General features: G+C 41.0%; 1 protein-coding gene across 1 annotated transcript in view; it reads left to right on the top strand.

Annotated features, from left to right (window-relative positions):
* Positions 1–20,492, top strand: part of EDNRA (endothelin receptor type A) — a 73,088-nt gene extending 52,596 nt beyond the window's left edge. The window contains 5 exon segments of the mRNA NM_174308.2: positions 2,102–2,300; positions 9,331–9,483; positions 14,532–14,665; positions 15,071–15,179; positions 18,887–20,492. Coding sequence (NP_776733.1) covers positions 2,102–2,300; positions 9,331–9,483; positions 14,532–14,665; positions 15,071–15,179; positions 18,887–19,027 — 736 coding nt within the window. The 3' untranslated portion in view covers positions 19,028–20,492.
* Positions 20,493–20,920: the final 428 nt, after the last annotated feature.

Genomic DNA, 20,920 nt, shown 5'->3' with positions numbered 1-20,920 from the left:
TCCCAGAGTTTGCTCAAACTCATGTCCATTGAGTCAGCCATCCAACCATCTTGTCCTCTGTCGTCCCCTTCTCCTCCTGCCTTCAATCTTTCCCAGCATCAAGGTCTTTTCTAATGAGTCAGTTCTTCGCATCAGGTGGCCAAAGTATTGAGCTTCAGTTTCAGCATCAGTCCTTCTAATGAAAATCAGGATTGATTTCCTTTAGGATTGACTGGTTGGATCTCCCTGCAGTCCAAGGGACTCTCAAGAGTCTTCTCCAGCACCACCGTTCAAAAACATCAATTCTTCGGTGCTCAGTCCACTTTATGGTTCAATGCTCACATCCATACATGACTACTGGAAAAACATAGCTTTCACTTACGGACCTTTGTCAGCAAAATAATGTCTCTGATTTTTAATACGCTGTCTGGGTTTGTCATAGCTTTTCTTCCTAGGAGCAAGCATCTTTTAATTTTGTGGCTGCAGTCACCATCTGCAGTGATTTTGGAGCCCAAGAAAATAAAGTCTGTCACTGTTTCCATTGTTTTCCCATCTATTTGCCATGAAGTGATGGGATCAAATGCTATGATCTTAGTTTTTTGAATGTTGAGTTTTAAGCCAGCTTTTTCACGCTCCTCTTAAACCTTCATCAAGAGGCTCTTTAGTTCTCTTTGCTTTCTGCCATAATGGAGGTGTCATCTGCATAGCTGAGGTTATTGATATTTCTTCCGGCAATCTTGATTCCAGCTTGTGTTTCATTCAGCCCAGTATGTCGCATGATGTACTCTGCACAGAAGTTAAATAAGCAGGGTGACAATATGGAGCCTTGATGTACTCCTTTCCCAATTTTGAGCCAGTTCCAAAAGTTCCAAAAATAGCAAGGAGAGATAAGAAAGTCTTCCTAAGTGGGCAATGCAAGAAATAGAGGAAAACAATAGAATGGGGAAGACTAGAGAGCTCTTCAAGAAAATTAGAGATATCAAGGGAATATTTCATGCAAAGATGGGCACAATAAAAGAAATGGTATGGACCTAACAGAAGCAGAAAATGTTAAGAAGAATTAACAAGAATACACAGAAGAGCTGTACAAAAAAGATCTTAATGACCTAGATAGCCACGACAGTGTGATCACCTACCTGGAGCCAGACATCTTGGAGTGCAAAGTCAAGTATAGGCCTTAGGAAGCATCACTACGAACAAAGCTAGTGGAGGTGATGGAATTCCAGCTGAGATATTTCAAATCCTAAAAGATGATGCTGTTAAAGTGCTGCACTCAATATGCCAGCAAATTTGGAAAACTCAGCAGTGGCCACAGGACTGGAATAGGTCAGTTTTCATTCCAATCCCAAAGAAAGGCAAAGAATGTTCAAACTACCACACAATTGCACTCATTTCACATGCTAGCAAAATAATGCTCAAAATTCTCCAAGCTAGGCTTCAACAGTACCTGAACTAAGAACTTCCAGGTGTTCAAACTGGATTTAGAAAAGGCAGAGGAACCAGAGATCAAATTGCCAACATCTGTTGTCTCATCGAAAAAGCAAGAGAATTCCAGAAAAACATCTACTTCTGTTTCATTGACTACACTAAAGTGTGATGATTAAAAATATTTATTTACTAAAATGGCCACCCACTGTAACCATAATTTGAGGATCGAAGAAGGGAGAAAACAATAGAATATCTATGGTCATGATTCACTTAAAGATATCTAGATCCACTTCATATATAATATTCCAATTTTTTTTTAATATAGAAACAGAAATAAGATATTACCATAATAAATACCAGCAGTTTTCACTACCCAATTTTTCCCACAGCTTAAAAAACATAGCACACCTGTCTTAGTGGCCACATCCTAAACTCTCACGAAATTTTACTAAACCCCAAGTGAAGATCTCAGACTCAGGCCTGCCAGCCAGTTGAACCCCAAGCAGGTGGAACTTTTAATGGCCCCAACTGTTTTTCACACACATAAAATTCCTAAAAAGCCATGGTTGGTCAGTGGCCAATGGAAGGATTTTCCAGCATTTATTAATAGAAATTTTATTGAGTTGAAATAACAAAATTTCCTAACAAGTTGGTTCTATCACTCTCCTCTTTTTTTTTTTTTTCCCCCCACCAGGTACAGAGCAGTTGCCTCCTGGAGTCGTGTTCAGGGAATTGGGATTCCCTTGGTCACAGCCATTGAGATTGTCTCCATCTGGATCCTTTCTTTTATCCTGGCCATCCCTGAAGCCATCGGCTTTGTCATGGTACCTTTTGAATACAAGGGTGCACAGCACAGAACCTGTATGCTCAATGCCACGTCGAAATTCATGGAGGTATGAATAGTCTAAAGGAAATTAATTAGGGAGTGGGAGAGGTCTTCATTTACCATCAGCGAGACTTGATATCACTACACTGCCCAGTGTGATTTATGATGCTGTATGCTGCGTGTGTGCTCAGTCGTTCAGTCATAGCCGACTCTTTGCAACCCCGTGGACTGTAGCCTGCCAGGCTCCTCTGTCTGTGGGATTTTCCAAGCAAGAATACTGGAGTGGGTAGCCGTTCCCTTCTCCATGGAATCTTCCCAACCCAGGGATCAAACCCAGGTCTCATGCATTGCAGGTGGAATCTTTACTGTCTGAGCCACCAGGGAAGCCTGGTTTACTCTGTTAGTTGAGTGAAATACCGTAAGTCCCCTACAAATGAGCCCTCAAGTTGTGAACTTTCAGAGATGTGCACATGTGCCTGTAGCCAGCTGTCATACTGTTCTACGGTGCTTTTTCAAGATACTACACTGTAGGATTAAAAATATTTTCTTTATATATTTTTTTTTATATATCATTTGTTGTTTTTATATCTTATTTGTGTGAAAAGTACAATAAACCTGTTACAGTCCAGTACTATATAACTTAGCATGTTAGTTCGGTACCTAGGCTGACTTTGTCGGGCTTATGAACAAATTGGATTTATGAACGCTCTTGCGGAATGTAATTCACTCACCTATAGGAGACTTACTATATTATTCAATTACACAAAAAGTAGATGTTAAGCCAGGGCTTAGCTTCTGGACTAGAACAACTACTCTGTTTTCTCTTTTGTAACTGTAGACACCATTGCTGCTCTGTGCCAAACAACTCAGAATTCTGAAGCTGAGAGAGATTGATGTGTATACATGGAGTGCTATTTGTTTTGAGAATAAGGAACACAGCACAACAATTTCCCTCTGACAGACACGCTGACACTTATTTGATGCTCCTTTGTGAAATGCATGTTTCTCACAAGTTTTTTAAAGGTAGATATACTAATTAAAAGTAGAAGTCATTCTCATGTGTGCTTAGTTCAGATTCTAATATGATATAATATAAATTTTCAGAACTTTTTAAAAAAGCATTTTAGTGTAACAAATTCAGTTGCTGTTTATTATACCTGACCACATTAATTTTTATGACCAGCTTAATTACATAGCCTACCGTGTAAGGAAGCGTTTCAAATGCATATTTCCTCTGCAAAACTAGTCCCATGAAGACCAAGGAGAAAAACTAAGAGTAACTATTTCTATTTCTCTTAAATCAGCATAATTCAGTGCTTTGATGTAAGTTTCACAAAGTCTGGTTCCACCTTTAATCATTTACAGACAACTTACAGTATTTCTACCTTGGAAAATTCACAAAAATTAGTGGTCTTATGGTTGATCAGTTACCCTGCTTGGAAATTCTTGTTTTCAAATTAGAAGTATTCATGAACAGAGCCAAGTTGGCGACCTTAAAATTAAAGTTTTCTACTGATCTACTGACTTTTTTCACTAAGTCAACATCCACAGTGAAAAACGAACTAGGAGAAGTGCTCAGAATTTCAATTCAGTTCAGTTCAGTCACTCAGTCATGTCCTACTTTTTGCAACCCCAGGACTGCAGCACACAAGGCTTCCCTGTCCATTACCAACTCCCAGACCTTGCTCAAACTCATGTTCATTGAGTCGGTGATGCCATCCAACCATCTCATCCTCTATTGTCCCCTTCTCCTCCTGCCTTCTCCTCCTCCTGATGCCTTCCAGCATCCGGGTCTTTTCCAATGAGTCAACTCTTCGCATCAGGTGGCCAAAGTATTGGAGTTTCAGCTTCAGCATCAATCCTTCCAATGAATATTCAGGACTGATTTCTTTTAGGATGGACTGGTTGGATCTCCTTATACTCCAAGGGACTCTCAAGAGTCTTCTCCAACACCACAGTTCAATAGCATCAATTCTTTTCTGCTCAGCTTTCTTTATACTCCAACTCTCACATCCATACATGACCACTGGAAAAACCATAGCTTTGACTAGATAGACCTTTGTTGGCAAATTAATGTCTTTGCTTTTTAATATGCTGTCTAGGTTGGTCATAGCTTTTCTTCTAAGGAGCAAACATCTTTTAATTTCATGGCTGCAGTCACCATCTGTAGTGATTTTGGAGCCCCCCAAAATAAAGCCTCTCACTGTTTCCCGTGTTTCCCCATCTATTTGCCATGAAGGGATGGGATCAGATGCCATGATCTTAGTTTTCTGAATGTTGAGTTTTAAGCCAACTTTTTCACTTTTCTCTTTCACTTTCAACAAAGGCTCTTTAGTTCTTCGCTTTCTGCCATAAGGGTGGTATCATCTGCTATCTGAGGTTATTGATATTTCTCCTGTTAATCTTGATTCCAGCTTGTGCTTCATCCAGCCCAGCATTTCACATGATGTACTCTACATATAAGTCAAATAAGCAGAGCCACATATACAGCCTTGATGTACTCCTTTCCCAATTTGGAACCAGTCTATTGTTCCATGTCCAGTTCTAACTGTTGCTTCCTGACCTGCATATAGATTTCTCAGGAGGCAGGTCAGCTGGTCTGGTATTCCCATCTCTTTCAGAATTTTCCACAGTTTGTTGTGATCCACACAGTCAAAGGCTTTGGTGTAGTCAATAAAGCAGAAATAGATGTTTCTCTGGAACTCTCTTGCTTTCTCTATGATCCGACAGATGTTGGCAATTTGATCTCTGGTTCTGCTGCCTTTTCTAAATCCAGCTTGAACATCTGGAAGTTCACAGTTCACATACTGTTGAAGCCTGGCTTTTACAATTTTGAGCATTACTTTGCTAAAGTGTGAGACGAGTGCAATTGTGCAGTAGTTTGAACATTCTTTGGCATTGCCTTTCTTTGGATTGGAATGAAAACTGACCTTTTCCAGTTTCATGGCCACTGCTGAGTTTTCCAAATTTGCTGGTATATAGAGTGCAGCACTTTAACAGCACCATCTTTTAGGATTTGAAATAGCTCAACTGGAATTCTATCATCTCCACTAGCTTTGTGTGTTGTGATGCTTCCTAAGGCCCACTTGACTTTGCATTCCAGGATGTCTGGCTCTAGTCCAGTGATCACACCATCGTGGTTATCTGGGTCATGAAGATCTTTTTTGTGTAGTTCTGTGTATTCTCAGAATTTGGGCAGTGTGAATGAGCGATCTGGATACCTCTGACTAAAACGTTAGAAAAGAGGCTCCATGTAATAAGGAACTTACTGATGGATCTTGCTGGGTAAAAGGAAATAGGTTTCTTCACAAGAAAGCATGTCCTTCTTAGCAGTGAAGCTAAAAGTGGCTGCCCTTCAGGCAGGGGCGGGGATGCCTGGAGGGTTGCATAAACAGTACTGAGTTTGAACTGATAATTTTTTGGTCACACCCCTCAGCATGCAGGATCTTACATGCATGCATACTAAGTTGCTTCAGTCATTTCCAACTCTTTGTGAGCCCATGGACTTGAAGCTGCCAGGTTCCTTTGTCCTTGGGATTCTCCAGGCAAGAATACTGGAGTGGGTTGCCATTTCCTCCTCCAGGGGATCTACCCAACTAAGGGATCAAGCCCACATCTCTTACAGGTACTGCATTGGCAGGTGGGTTCTTTACCCCCAGTGCCACCTGGCTTCCCTGATGGCTCAGCCTGCAGGATCTTAGTTCCCTGACTACAGATCCCACCAGCACCCCCTGCATTGGAAGCACCAAGTCTTACCACTGGACTGCCAGGGAAGCCCCATGAACTGATGATTTTGTAGATTTCTTTTCAAGTCGAAGGTTTTAGGCTTCTCTTTCCCCCTGGTCTCTTTTTCTAATTTGATCCCCCTTCTTTTTCCAGTCTTTCCTCCTCAGCTTTGCTCTAACCTAGACTGGAGGGACCCACTCCAGTGTTCTTGCCTAGAGAATCCCAGGGATGGGGGAGCCTGGTGGGCTGCCGTCTATGGGGTCGCACAGAGTCGGACATGACTGAAGCGACTTAGCAGCAGCAGCAGCAGACTGGAGGGAGGGGTTTCCCAGGTGGTGTTAGTGGTAAAGAACCCATCTGCCAATGCAGGAGACACAAGAGACACCGGTTCAGTCCCTGAGTGGGAAAGATGCCCTGAAGTGGGCATGGCAACCACTCCAGGATTCTTGCCTGGAGAATCCCCATGGACAGAGGAGCCTGACAGGCTACAGTATATGGGGTCACAAAGAGTCGTCCACGACTGAAGTGGCTGAGGACTCACACAGACTTGGGGGAGGCCCCGCTGTACCCTTGATGTCATCAGTTCCAAAGAAATGTGTGATCCCATTCTGGACTGGCCTCTGCCATGGAAGGGGCAGGGGACTCCACCCAGTCTCCTCCAGCAAAGGCCAACTCCCAGGACCCCCACAGCTGCTTCTGGGCTTCACACCCCCACCCGCACCCAGAAGGAGGGGGTACAGAGGAAGGGGCTTCTTCAAGGAGTGTGTGCATTGTGCTTAAACGAAGAGTTCTGATTTTTTTTGTTTGTGTTTTAAGTTCAGTACTAAGATCTTTCTACAGTGGGATGTGAATAGGAAAATATTTGTATAAATAGATCTGAATACGCCAACTCCTTTGAGATTCTGCACTTAACCTGAGGCTACAATTCAGTGGTCTGTGAACTTGAAGGAAAAGGAAATTACATGTTTATTTTCACTAACTTCTAACTGAAATTTATCATTTCCTTCTAATTAACTTGGATGTAGGCAACAAATCACAGTAGTGTTTAACAGAAACATGATGTTGTTTTTTTTCACTAACATATAATCTGGAAATGTTATTTACATTCATCATTGGTTCCATATTCTGATAGAACTCATTAGATCTGTCATTTAATTTGTTAATAAACCCATATATTGTGATACTAGAATTTTCTTTTTCATATTTTTGTTAGCTATGTTTTGATGTAATTTGTTTCCATTGTATTTTATTTCATGCATTTAAAAGCATTATTCTCAACAAACTTATGGTTGCTAGAGGGGGAAGAATATGGCAAAGAGATAGTTAGGGAATTTGGGATCAACGTGTACACACTGCTATATTTAAAATGGATAACCAACAAGGACCTACTGTATAGCACATAGAACTCTGCTCAGTGTTATGTGGCAGCCTGGATGGGAGGGGAGTTTGGGGGAGAATGGATACATGTATATGCAAGGCTGAGTCCCTTCACTGTTCACCTGAAACCATCACAAAATTGTTAATCAGCTATACTCCAATATAAAATAAAATGTGTGTTTTTTTTTTTAAGTATTAGTCTCAGAAAGAATTATAGTCTTCACCAGAAATCCAAAGGGGTCCCTGACATAAAAATAGTTATGAACCCCTGCCCAGAACTTTTTTTCCTCAGGAACCATTTATAGCATATTTTAATAGACATGTTATAAATGCAGCCTACTGGGCCTCTTTCTATATTCAGAAACTCTCCAATTTTTCACAGAGCAGTGTGATTATTTTTTACTGTGGGAACTGAGATATTGCAGGAGGCTGCATTATCCTTAGTAAATAAACTATCTGGAGAAACAGCATTAGGAAAGGAAAAGCGTTCTTCCCAAGTTGGTGATTAATTTAGTGGGAGGAAGAATTTAGCTATAATTTTCGAATTTCCATTTTTATGGGGTATTACATTTTCTCCTTTAAAAAGACATAAAACTGAGTAATCCTGATATTTACAAATCCTGTCCACAGGGAGATCAGGTTCAACATGCCTTCAGATAAGCTACTCTGCCTCAATAGTTTCCAGGTGGCAAGTATTAAGAGAGAGAGGAAGGACATGGTTATTGATGGCTCACACTGGCTGGCTGAGGTCGCATAGCAGACATACCAGACAAAGGGTTAACTCCCAACAAGCAGAGCCCTACAGATAAGCCATTCACAACCTTCGCTCTTTCCAAACAAGACAGGCACGTTAAGAACACTTCACCACAACAGTCAGAAGTAAACCAGACACTAGCAAAATGCTGAGAATCACCAATAAAGATACAGATCCTTATGTCTCAAAAGGATGTTTTATGAGCTTTGAAAGGGAATTGTTTTTATTAATGAGGGTTCTTCCACTGTGTAATTCAAACCAACTTTCGTTTATTTAAAATATTAATAATTGTTAATAATTATTAAAATTATTTAATAATTTGGGTAATTTTAAACTTCTTGTAGCTGATTTACAATGTTGTGTTAATTTCTGCTATATAGTAAAGTTATTCTGTTATATATTTTCTTTTTCACATTCTTTTCCATTATGACTTATGAAAGGATATTGAATATAGTTCCCTGTGCTACAGAGTAGGACCTTATTGTTTATCCATTCTATATATAATAGTTTGCAGCTGTTAATCCAGAACTTCCAACCCATCCCTCTCCCACCTGGCCTCCCACTTGGTAACCACAAGTCTGCTCTCTGTCTATGCATCTGTTTCTGTTCCATGGATAAGTTCATTTGTGCTATATTTTAGATTCCACATAAAGTGATATCGTATGTTATTTGTCTTTCTCTGTCTAAATTACTTCACTTGGTATGATAATCTCTAGCTCCATCTTGTTGCTGCAAATGGCATTATTTCATTCTTTTTATGGCTCAGTAATATTCCATTGTATATATATATATTATATATATATAATATACATACATGGTGTGTATGTATATATATGGTGTATACTGTTGTATATTTGGTGTGTATATATATATATGTGTGTGTGTGTGTGTGTGTGTGTGTATGTATACCACATTCATCTGTCAATAGACATTTAGGTTGCTGTTATGTCTTGGCTATTGTGAATAGTACTGTCAGAATAATATTAATTCAATTTCTTTGTGTGCTGTTATAAAAAGCAACACACAGCACACAACACACAGCTAAACCAGAAACTACATGTTTGGACTTTTCAGTTTGGTTGAGTTTTGAGCACGACCTCCAAGCCCATTACCACCAGCAGAGAGCATGAATATACAAACATAGCTGTAAGCATGGAGACGTTGAAGCCACCAGAGGCTTTGTGCAGCAAACTTGCCTTATAATGCTCTTCCTCCTCTCTCCCTCCTCTCCTCTTTCCAGTTCTATCAGGATGTTAAGGACTGGTGGCTGTTCGGGTTCTACTTCTGCATGCCCCTGGTGTGCACTGCGATCTTTTACACCCTCATGACTTGTGAGATGTTAAACCGAAGGAACGGCAGCCTGAGAATTGCCCTCAGTGAGCATCTGAAACAGGTAAACCTGATAAGGTCATGACGATCTGGCCAAGACTGGTTTGTCCTTGACAATGAAAGGACTGTGGATACTGTGTTTTGCGGATTTAGCCTGATTTCCTAAAAATTAAAATGCTGTCTTACTTGTCTGTAGGCCTTGTTTTCTTTAGAGTATTGAGCATTTCTCCAGTGAAGTCAGGATCCGACCTGTGAAACACACGGCCCTGGGGGCAGGGCCCAAATAGAGAGGAACTATTCGTTAATTTTGCCAAGAGTATCTATCAAACGTGTGTTTGTGATTAGTAGTACATTAAACTGGGCTTGGAATTATGCCAGGACTATAAAAAAAAAAGAAAGAAACACATGACTTTCTCCCCAGCAGGCTTTGCAGTCTTGTTGTGGAAATAAAACACAAACATGAGATAACTGAAAAACAGAATCACAAGGTGTGGTAAAAAGTAGCTTGTGCTATAGAAAGCCAAGGAGGATATGAGATAAAGTCATGAAGAAACTGTTCATGCATGAGGAGGATTGAACTGTTCCTGATGGGGGTCTAGCTAGAACACACATGAGTACCACGCATTTGAGGAGTAGGAAAAGGAGACAGACGTCATGAGAGCAACATCTAAGGTATGACTCATGGAAAGAAATGGGATTGGGTACATAAGAAGTTGCATTTTGGAAAGCCTAAAGTCCTAGAAAAAATCTGAACCTGTCAGTAGGAGGCTATCTGTTTCTCCCAGGCAGTGAACAGGACGGATAAAGCTGTGAAGCTTCTGTTTGCTGACTCTGTGACACTGGGCAATTGCTTTCTCTCTCTGAACTTCTAGTTTTTTGAAAAATGTATAAAATAATATCTTCCCTTTAAGATATTTATTTATTTGACTGTGAGATCTAGTTTCCTGACCAGGGATCAAACCCAGGCCCCCTGTATTGTGAGTGTCTTAGCCACTGGGTCACCAGGGAGGTCCCACCTGCACTTTTCTGTACAAATACTAACTCAATTTTGAGTCTTAAATTTTTTAATGAAATGTATATAATAGTACATCAAAGGGATTATGTAATGCATGCACAGTGTCTGATAGAACCCAGCTGATACTACGTAGTCAGATACTGTTGATATATATTAATTCAAAGAGTAAAACCAAGACCGTGGGTAACTTCAGTTTCAACAAACAAGTATGTAAAGACGACCAGCCACACCAAAAGTCAATATGAGTTGTTGATGGAGCCTGGATAACTGCCCTGTGTGATTGCCATACACGAGCGCCAGTCTTCATCGGCAACTCTTTTTGCCCAGAGTACCGATTTTTTTGAGCCTCAATTCATTATCTTAAACTGGACACAATAATATATGAATCAGTATTATTATTGAGAATCAAAGGAATTAACATGCATTCACATACTTCATAAAAATCTAACTGTTATACAAATGGTAGCTATTATCCTTTATTAAAATTTAACAGGAAACTTATCTTGAGAAACTTTGGCATGACATCATCCAGGCATGAAAGTTCAGAGTACTCCAGATGTGAAACATATTAAGCTGTTATTACCTTTCATTCCTGCAATAGAGGTAACTAATTAGAATAGATTTGTGGAAAATGGTGTTTCTGAATGTCGATTTTTGCATTAGCACCACAATTGAGCCTATTCAAGCTATGAGTGACACCTGCTCTGAAAATAATTAAACAGGGATTGGGAGCAATAAGATGCTGCTGCTTCACATTTTCATAGCATTTTTTAAGTTCCCAAAGAGCATTTCCATGTCATTTTGGTATTTGATTCCTCCAAACACGCTGTGAGATAAGCTAGACAGACATGTACCCTTATTATACGGGTGTTTAAGAGACTAACGCAACCAAATGGACATTAGAATCCAAAACTTGGTCCCCATGCAGTAGACATTCCCTTGCATCCCACTCAAAGGTCGAGCAGGTTCTGACTGCAGGAGAGCAAGCCTAGCTGGGAGGGCTTTGGGGTTGGAGGGTGGCAGGGGGGCTAGCTTAGAGTGAAAACCCTACCACCCCATCCAAGTCCAACATGGCTCTTGATCCTGCTTCTGGTATGTTTTTCTAGAAATTCTCTTCACTATACCTTTATCAGTTAGGGGTTGTGTTTGGATGCTGAGTGCAGAAAATCTTCCCAGGTGGCTCAGCGGTAAAGAATCTGCCTGCCAACGCAGGAGAAGTGGGTTCAATCCCTGGGTCAGGAGGATCCTCTGGAGGAGGAAATGGCAACACTCTCCAGTATTCTTGCCTGGAGAGTCCTATGGACAGAGGAGCCTGGCAGGCTACAGTTTATGGGGTGGCAAAGAGTCAGACACAACTGAGTGACTGAGCACAAATGTGAACAGAAAACCCAAAATAACAGGGAGTAGGCCAAGTAGGGGCTTATCTGTCTCCCGTAGCTTATCTGTCTCCCGTAGCTTATCTGTCATCAGCTCAGTGGTCATGGGACTCAAGAAGCCAGGGTTCTGCTGCTGTGCTCGCCTTTCCTTTATTATTGGAAGATGGCAGCTACAGCTCTGCCCTTAGACCTCCTTTCCAGGCAGCCAGAAGGGGAAGGATACAGATCACATTAGCGTGTGTGCACCGAAGGAGTAGCCCCCATGTTTAAGTAGCTTTTCCAGAAACCCCACATGTCTATGGCATTACCACTCTGAACACGCCTGATCTCGTCAGAAACCCCACACAATGGGTTCTACCTAGCATAATCAATAAGATCTGTGTGCATGAGGAAGCCAGGCTCCTCTGCTGCCGTGACAAAATCAAGGATCTGACTGATAGTAAGGAAAACTCAGAAGGATGGATATTGATTAACCAAATAGCTGACTGTCATGTGGCAAAGTATTAATATTGTCTTTTAAAAAATTATCCTCTTGCAGACTTCCCTGGAGGTCGAGTGGTTAAGACGCCACACTTCCGTGGCACGGGGCTCGGGTTCAATCCCTGCTGAGGGAACTAAGATCCCACATGCCATGTGGCATAGCCTAAACAAATAAATAAGTTTACCCACTTTGAGGATGTGCTCCAAAGAGATAGCCTCTCCCCCAATACGCTCCTCTCTACACTTTCTGTGTACACAAAATGGCCCTTTAAAATTATCCCCCATTCCTGTGGATTAATAAATAAAGGAATCCTTTATTGTTCTCAATACAGTCAGTTTATACATTCTCTGAAGCCATAGCCAGCTAGCTAGCTAACTCAAAGATTAAAGAAATCCCAGTTCTTGGGGCTAAAGCCACAGTTTGTGACAACTGCCCTGAGATCTTTTTAAATAGCTCTATCAATCACGTGGGTTTATTGCAGGCTCCCCCTACTTAATGCTGTATGCCCTGGATTGAACCAGCCTTACCCTTCCAAATCCTGTTTTCAATCACTTTTATTTTGACATTAAGTGATCCCGGTTACAGACAAGTTGTATTTTATGTTCCCAGTTGGGCTTCCTAATGCCATTCCCTGTAATACTCAAATACAGGGCACCCAAATGACTAGCTGCAGATAGTTCGTAACATGGTTTTACTGATCCTGTGCAGACCCCAAAGCATGTAAACCTGCCACTGGAGTCAGGCCAGAATCAGCATGTCCCCGTTTTTCCAACTGTCTGTGCTGATAATTCTTTACCCTCAGGTGGCGCTAAGTGGTCAAGAACCCACCTGCAGATGTAGGCGACAAGAGACGTAGGTTTGATCCCTGGGTCAAGAAGACCCCCTGGAGAAGGAAATGGCAACCCACTCCAGTATCCTTGCCTGGAGAATCCCATGGACAGAGGAGCCTGGCGGGCTATGGTGCATAAGGTTGCAGAGTCGGCCAGAACTAAACTGACTTAGCACGCTCGCACTCTAAAATACAATAAAAAAAAATACATTATTTGCAAACAATGTATCTTTGAAAACTACCTGTCATTAAAAGAATTTTAAAAGCCAAAAAAATCCGAATGCCAGCTTTCTCCAAGATCAAGAAATGGAGAAAACACGTTGTTATTCCTTTTCCTTTTCTGTTTCGTACTCCTATTTTGTTTTCCAAACATCTTTGTAGACTTGTTCATTGTTTGGAAAATCCCATGGATGGAGGAGCCTGGTAGGCTGCAGTCCATGGGGTTGCTAAGAGTCGGGCACGACTGAGCGACTTCACTTTCACTTTTCACTTTCATGCATCGGAGGAGGAAATGGCAACCCACTCCAGTGTTCTTGCCTGGAGAATCCCAGGGACAGTGGGGCCTGGTGGGCTGCCGCCTATGGGGTCGCACAGAGTCGGACATGACTGAAATGACTTAGCAGCAGCAGCATGCCACACAGCTTACAGCATCTTAGTTCCCCAACCAGGGGAACTGGTTTCAGGCTAGATTGAACCCAGACCCTCAGCAATGAGAGCCAAGAATCCTAATCACTGGACCACCAGGGAATTTCCTAGATTTGTCCCATTTTGTTATTATGGTAGGGTCAGTCACCTTGACTAGCATGCTATCATTAATGCAGGTGAATTACCTGTTATGGAGACTTTTAACTAACCTTCCCCTCCTATGTTTGACAGACATACAAATACACAGACATACAGACCCAGTCACAGTGTTGGCTCAACCTCAGCCCGTCCTCCCCTCTGCCCACCATCGAACCTTTGACCTGGCCCTAATAACCAGCCTGAGGCTACCATGCTTCCTGGCAGCTGCCCCAAAAGAATCACTAACAACTCCTTGCTTAAGACAATTGGACTCCAAACCTTATCTATTTTTTTATTTGGCCGCACTATGCTGCATGTGGGATCTTAGTTCCCCGACCAGGGATCGAATTTATGCTTCCTGGAGCAGAAGCTCAGAGTCCTAACCACTGGACCAAGGGAGTTTCCTGGACTCCAAATCTTGATGAGGTAGAGGGTGGTGAGGTGGGCTGCTCTGGCTCTTCTTTGAGTACTCTGTCCCAATCTACTACTTGTTTTTAATTGGAGTATAATTGCTTTACTATGTCATGTGGAAACTAACACAACATTATACTACTTCCTTTTGTGTATCTCCCTTCTCTAGTAGAAAAACACTAAACTTATTGTATTTTTTTCTCTCACTTTTCTTTAGCGTCGAGAAGTGGCAAAAACAGTTTTCTGCTTGGTTGTAATTTTTGCTCTGTGCTGGTTCCCTCTTCATTTAAGCCGCATTTTGAAGAAAACCGTGTATGATGAAATGGACACGAACCGATGTGAATTACTTAGGTATGATCCTTTGTGCTCAGCAGGAAATTGAAGTTTCTCTGATCTCACATTTCTAAGACTTTTACAAAACCACCTGTTCTATACTCACGTGAGCTCTGGAAATTAAATCTTCTAAGTTGATTGTTTTTCTTTAGCTGTCACAGCCCATAACCAACCTTAAAATTTTGTGCAAGCCCTATCAATAATTTTGCTGCTCCCCTCCCGGGTTAAGCAAGTGGTGGGTATATCTGCACATGTCCTGCAGAACTGAAACTGCCATTTAAACAAGGGCTTTGAAAATAATTTTGACTGCTACCTCTGAGAAATGTCTCCTGGGCAAGAAAAATGCTTATTCTAGAGATAAATGCTAATTAGGTTTTAAAACATGATGTTCTAATTTATCTCTTCTATTTCCTTTTGCTCAAGTTTCTTGCTGCTCATGGATTACATCGGTATTAACTTGGCAACCATGAATTCATGTATCAACCCAATAGCTCTATATTTTGTGAGCAAGAAATTTAAAAATTGTTTCCAGGTAAGTATTTCTTTTAGCAAGAAGATCTTTTTCATAATAATTATTGGCATTAATGATTGATTATATGTGATGGTTGTTGCTGTTGTTGTAGTCACTCCAGTTCAGTTCAGTTCATTCACTCAGCTGTGTCCAACTCTTTGCGACCCCATGAACTGCAGCACGCCAGGCCTTCCTGTCCATCACCAACTCCCAGAGTTTACTCAAACTCATGTCCATCGAGTCAGTGATGCCATTCAGCCATCTCATCCTCTGTCGTCCCCTTCTCCTCCTGCCCCCAATCCCTCCCAGCATCAGGGTCTTTTCCAATGAGTCAACTCTTCGCATGAGGTGGCCAAAGTACTGGAGTTTCAGCTTTAGCATCAGTCCTTCCAATGAATGCCCAGGACTGATCTCCTTCAGAATGGACTGGTTGGATCTCCTTGCAGTCTAAGGGACTCTCAAGAGTCTTCTCCAACACCACAGTTCAAAAGCATCAATTCTTTGGTGCTCAACTTTCTTCACAGTCCAACTCTCACATCCATACATGACCACTGGAAAAACCATAGCCTTGACTAGACAGACCTTTGTTGGCAAAGTAATGTCTCTGTGTAGTCACTTGGTCGTGTCCAATTCTTTTGTGACCCCATGAACTGTAGCCTACCAGGCTCCTCTGTCCGTGGGATTTTTCCAGGCAAGAACGCTGGAATGGGTTAGCGTTTCCTACTCCAGGGGATCTTCCTGACCTAGGGATCAAAATTGCATCTCCTAAATTGGAAGGTGGATTCTTTTTTTTTTTTAATCGGATGGTCATTGCTTTACAATATTGTGTTGGTTTCTGCCATACATATGCCACAAGTATCCATATGTCCCTGCCCTCCTGAACCACCTGCCACCTCCCTCCCCATCCCATCTCTCTAGATTGCCACAGAGCACTGGGCTGAGCCCCCTGTGTCACACAGCAAATTCCTACCTGGCAGGCAGATTCTTTAGTGCTGAGCCACCCATAGGCAATAGTATATAATAGCAAATTCAATTGTTTTCATTTAATTAGAATTCTGTTTTTCTCTTCTGTCTTTTCTCTATTTTTATTTCTAATAGAGTATAAATGCTTTATTAGTTTCTACTGTCCAGCAACATGAATCAGTGATACATATACATTTTATATATGTATATATCTTTTATATATATATCATATATATCCCCTTTATATATATATATCCTTCCCATTTATATATATATCCCCTTTTATATATATATCCCCCTTTTATATACATATATCCCCTTTTATATATATATATATCCTTCCCATTTAGGCCACCACAGAGCGCTGAGGAGAGTTCCTGTAGATTCTCATTAGTTCTCTATTTTATACATGGTATCGGTGGTGCGTATATGCCAATCCCAATCTTCCAGTTCATCCTACCACCTCCCTGTCCCCCTTGGCATCCTTAACGTTGTTCTCTACATCTGTGTCTCTATTTCTGCTTTGTAAGCAAGTATTTTTTAAGAACAGCCAACTATGTGTATTAGATATCCCAACAGGCATGGCTCATTCCAGTTGTAAATAGCACTTTCATCAGCTGAACTTTTCAGAAGAGAAATGAAAATCACAATAGTACTTTCATCGGCTGAACTTTTCAAAAGAGAAGTGAAAATTACATTTTGTTACCCAGAAAGAGCGTCAAATTGTCAGCATAACAGAAAAGCAATATATATTCAAACAACATACTCAAAAGTTAAAATAAAAAGAATTAATTTAGTAGCATGCCAATTTAGTATCATGCTTTGAAAAGAAATATTCCAAGTTGAGCTCCAAGGCCAACAGAATAGATTAAACTTATTCATGCTTTACATAGCCTTAGACTTTTAACCATAGTCTCAATAAAACATAAACTCATTGTTAAGAAAGCTCTTGCTAAATGCTACTTAATAGTATACTTCATAATAGTCTTTTCAAGAAAAGTAAATGTTTATGGCTCTGGAAATCTGAACTAATGTAATTTAATTCAAAATCAGTTTCCTTCCGTTCTTCAGACCTCCTTGTAGCTAAGCCAACACGTGTTCTCCAGAAGTTCCAAGCACTTCTCACTGAGGTATTATTTTTCCAGTTCCTAGAGTGATTTTAGCATAGAATTAGTCCTAAGTGGAATCCGCTGATTTTGGCCAGGATGTTTAACTTCATTTTATGGTGCATATTAGGAAGAGTAGCATAGAGTTCAAGGGTGCAGGATCTGGACGTGAACAGTCTTGATTTACATCCCAGCTCTGCACTAGCTATCTAAAACCAGATCCAAGTGGGGCCACTCCTGCTTCCTCAGTTTGTCCATCAGTAAATCAGATGCTGTATCTGTATCTGTATCAGATACTGTATCTATCTCATAAGGTGGAATAAGTGGGTTCGGTGCTTGAGACAACAGAAAGTGCTTGGTATGAGTTAATCAGTATTAGGGAAAGAAGAGAGGAAAAACACAAGTGAATACCTTCATGACTCCTGCAGTCTAAAAGGAGACAGACAGATATTAACCAGAGAATCACGGGCATCAATAAAACTTGGTATGGAAGTTCTTACTGCCACACTTTGGCAGTCTTTGGGGTCATGTTTACAAGTCATGAAATGCCCTAAGAAAGATTCTGCCATAAGAAATATTGACTAAAATACAGGTCATAACAAATACATTTATGTAATCTGGAGTAAAATCAGTTGCTAATTAGTTTACATATTTTATATATAAATTAAAATTATATGTGACATGTAAATTTATATTACATATAAAATTAGTTTACATACCCCCAGAGGGTAAGGGGTGGGGGGAAATCCAGGTATGAACTCTCAGAAATTAAACACAATTTTGACTGATATTCATAAAAAGGCAGCATACCCAGGGGAAAGAGTCCAACAGAGAGAGTCCTGGGTTCTGAGTTCAGGTCTGCCTCTTCTCTAAGCCTCCCTGTTCTCATCCAGGAGGAAAATAGCACCTTCCCCCTAGGGCTGTTTAAGAGCCTCAGGTGAGGTGCCCAGTGAAGAGAGGCACACAGGCAGCGCAGTGGAGGCAGGCCAGGCGCTTCCCAGTCCCTCCCACCCACGCCCACCAAGTCATAGAGAAGTTCCCCCCACCAACACTGCCTTCCTTTCCTCTTTGACTTGGTGAATCAACTAAAACAAGAAACACAGGATCTGTCATTTTGCACTAGAATAAACCATTTAACTTGGAGAAGACTCTTGAGAGTCCCTTGGACTGCAAGGAGATCCAACCAGTCCATTCTAAAGGAGATCAGTCCTGGGTGTTCATTGGAAGGACTGATGCTAAAGCTGAAACTCCAGTATTTTGGCCACCTCATGCGAAGAGTTGACTCATTGGAAAAGACCCTGATGCTGGGAGGGATTGGGGGCAGGAGGAGAAGGGGATGACAGAGGATGAGATGGCTGGATGGCATCACTGACTCGATGGACGTGAGTCTGGGTGAACTCTGGGAGTTGGTGATGGACAGGGAGGCCTGGCGTGCTGCGATTCATGGGGTCGCAAAGAGTCGGACACGACTGAGCGACTGAACTGAACTGAAACCATTTAACTTCTCCCTAGAGATTAAAACTCCCTACTCCAGATTACTGGCAAGGCCCACACTGTCCTCAAACACCTCTGGACATTCACCCCTTGTTGGTGAGCCTCTGTTTCTGCTGGGAACAGGCTGGTGGCCCCCTCTTAATATGAGTCTGTTCCTCCTCCCAGTCTTGCCTCTGCTGCTGCTGTTACCAGTCCAAGAGCCTGATGACTTCGGTGCCCATGAATGGCACCAGCATCCAGTGGAAGAACCATGAACAAAACAACCATAACACAGAGAGGAGCAGCCACAAGGACAGTATCAACTAAACTGAAGGAACAGTTATCAGTGTGCTTCAAGCCCGACTGGAGGAAAAAATCAACACAGCACTGTTTCCCCAGGAATCTGTTCCATCCTTCTCTCACGACTCAGCCCCACCCCCTGGAAAAATGCTTTCCAAAACGTTGAAGGGTTGACTGGTTTATACCCACAAATTCAACGAATCTTACGTCTTTGATTTATCTGATTTACCTATTCTGCATGTTATATTCAGCCCTAAAAAATGGTGGGAGTTGGCAGGGGGAAAGGAGATTGTTCAGTTAAACCAGAAGGATATTTACCACCTTTCCGTGAAAATAGATTTTTTCGAGTACATGGCAAACTTTCATGGTGGTTCTGTAGAATGTTCAATAAGACCAGTCACCGTGAAAAAGTTATAGAGACTGTAACAAGATTTTTTTTTTTTTTAAGTAATTTTGGTTTTTTGGCCAAACACAGTATGAGCTGAAGTCTCCTTTATTTGAAATATAATTCAGTGCCAGTATTTTTTAACTGCACAGTAGCCTACAGATGATTTGAGCTCATTTACACATATTTTTGCCCCCCAAAACAAATAAAACGGAATTCAGGTGAGAAGTTAGGTTAGTGTTTCTCATGTCACTGGCTTATTTTTTAAAACATAAATTCTCAAGCTTCAGGAGCTTACAGGACTTTAAAGCACAGACTGATATCCATATATGGCAGTTTAATAGCTGCTATGCAAACTTTTTGGGAACCTATATTTTCTTTTTTAATGGGGTTTCATATTAGGAGATTTTGTGCCTATTCTGTTAAATTGAAAAATAATGCTTGACTCCAACAGTTCTGTTTTTCACAAGCCTAGTTTTTTAATGGAAGCATTTTATGTAAAATCAAAATACCATTTACTAAAATTTAAATGTTTGTATCGTTTAACTATGTCCAAGACTTTTGGTGAAATGCATAGAAGTCCAGAACAAACCAAGAAAGAAAGGATTGCGTATTTTCAGAGGATTTGGAAATTCTCATTGAGGTTTATTTTTGGTAATAGTAACGTGTATATGTGTGTGTGCAGATATACACATATGTATCGTGTACATATATACATGCATATACATATATACATGTATGTATATATTCCTTTGCTTCCTTTTAAAATGTTAACTGGCAGTGAGACTTTTTTGGTCATTCCTTTTCCACGGAGGAATATGGAAAACATAATTTCAAAGTGGCCAGCTGAGTTTATTGTGTCAATGAAATATAATTACTCCCAGATGCCGCCATGAACTTAAGGTTCTTCATGTCCCTGGGTTTTCAGTATGAACCTAAATGCCTTCCCTACCCACACTCCTCACATGGTCACCATTTCAAAAGGCCCGCAGTGACTTCTGCTGGGCGTTTTCCACGATGTTTACAAACTGTGATTGCAGCAGCAAATCTTTTACTGTGTGTATATAAATATATGTATATATAAACAACTGTAAATTTCTTTTAGCCAATTTTTCTATGATCGTCTCTGTGGAATGTATTCGTGTGTGTGGTATATGCATGTGGTCAGATGGTATGTATGGATTTCATGTAACCTAATATTAACGCCTCGCAGTTGTGCCAAAGCAAACACTCCAGATGGAATCTAGGTGGTTGTCCCTCACAACAACCAACCTGTCAGTTTTAATCTATCCATGTTCATAAATCTTGTGACCATGTTACCATTACAAATGGAATGTGAGAGGCCTCATGAAAAAGGATGAGCCAATGGATTTTTGACAATGGATTTGGTGTTTTGGTTGGTTGGTTAGTTGAAAAAAGCAGTATTGGGGGTTGTATTTTGCTCCTGTGCTGGAGCAAAATTCATTAAAGTCTGAAGTATTATATTGTCCCAGTCCTCAACATGGTGATGAGACTGACAAGTGGGCAAATGCTTC

This window comes from Bos taurus, chromosome 17 (assembly GCF_002263795.3).
Source record: "Bos taurus isolate L1 Dominette 01449 registration number 42190680 breed Hereford chromosome 17, ARS-UCD2.0, whole genome shotgun sequence".
In the NCBI taxonomy this organism is placed as follows: Eukaryota; Metazoa; Chordata; class Mammalia; order Artiodactyla; family Bovidae; genus Bos; species Bos taurus.
The sequence above is the reverse complement of the archived record's forward strand: the minus strand, read 5'-3'. Positions and strand labels throughout refer to the sequence as shown.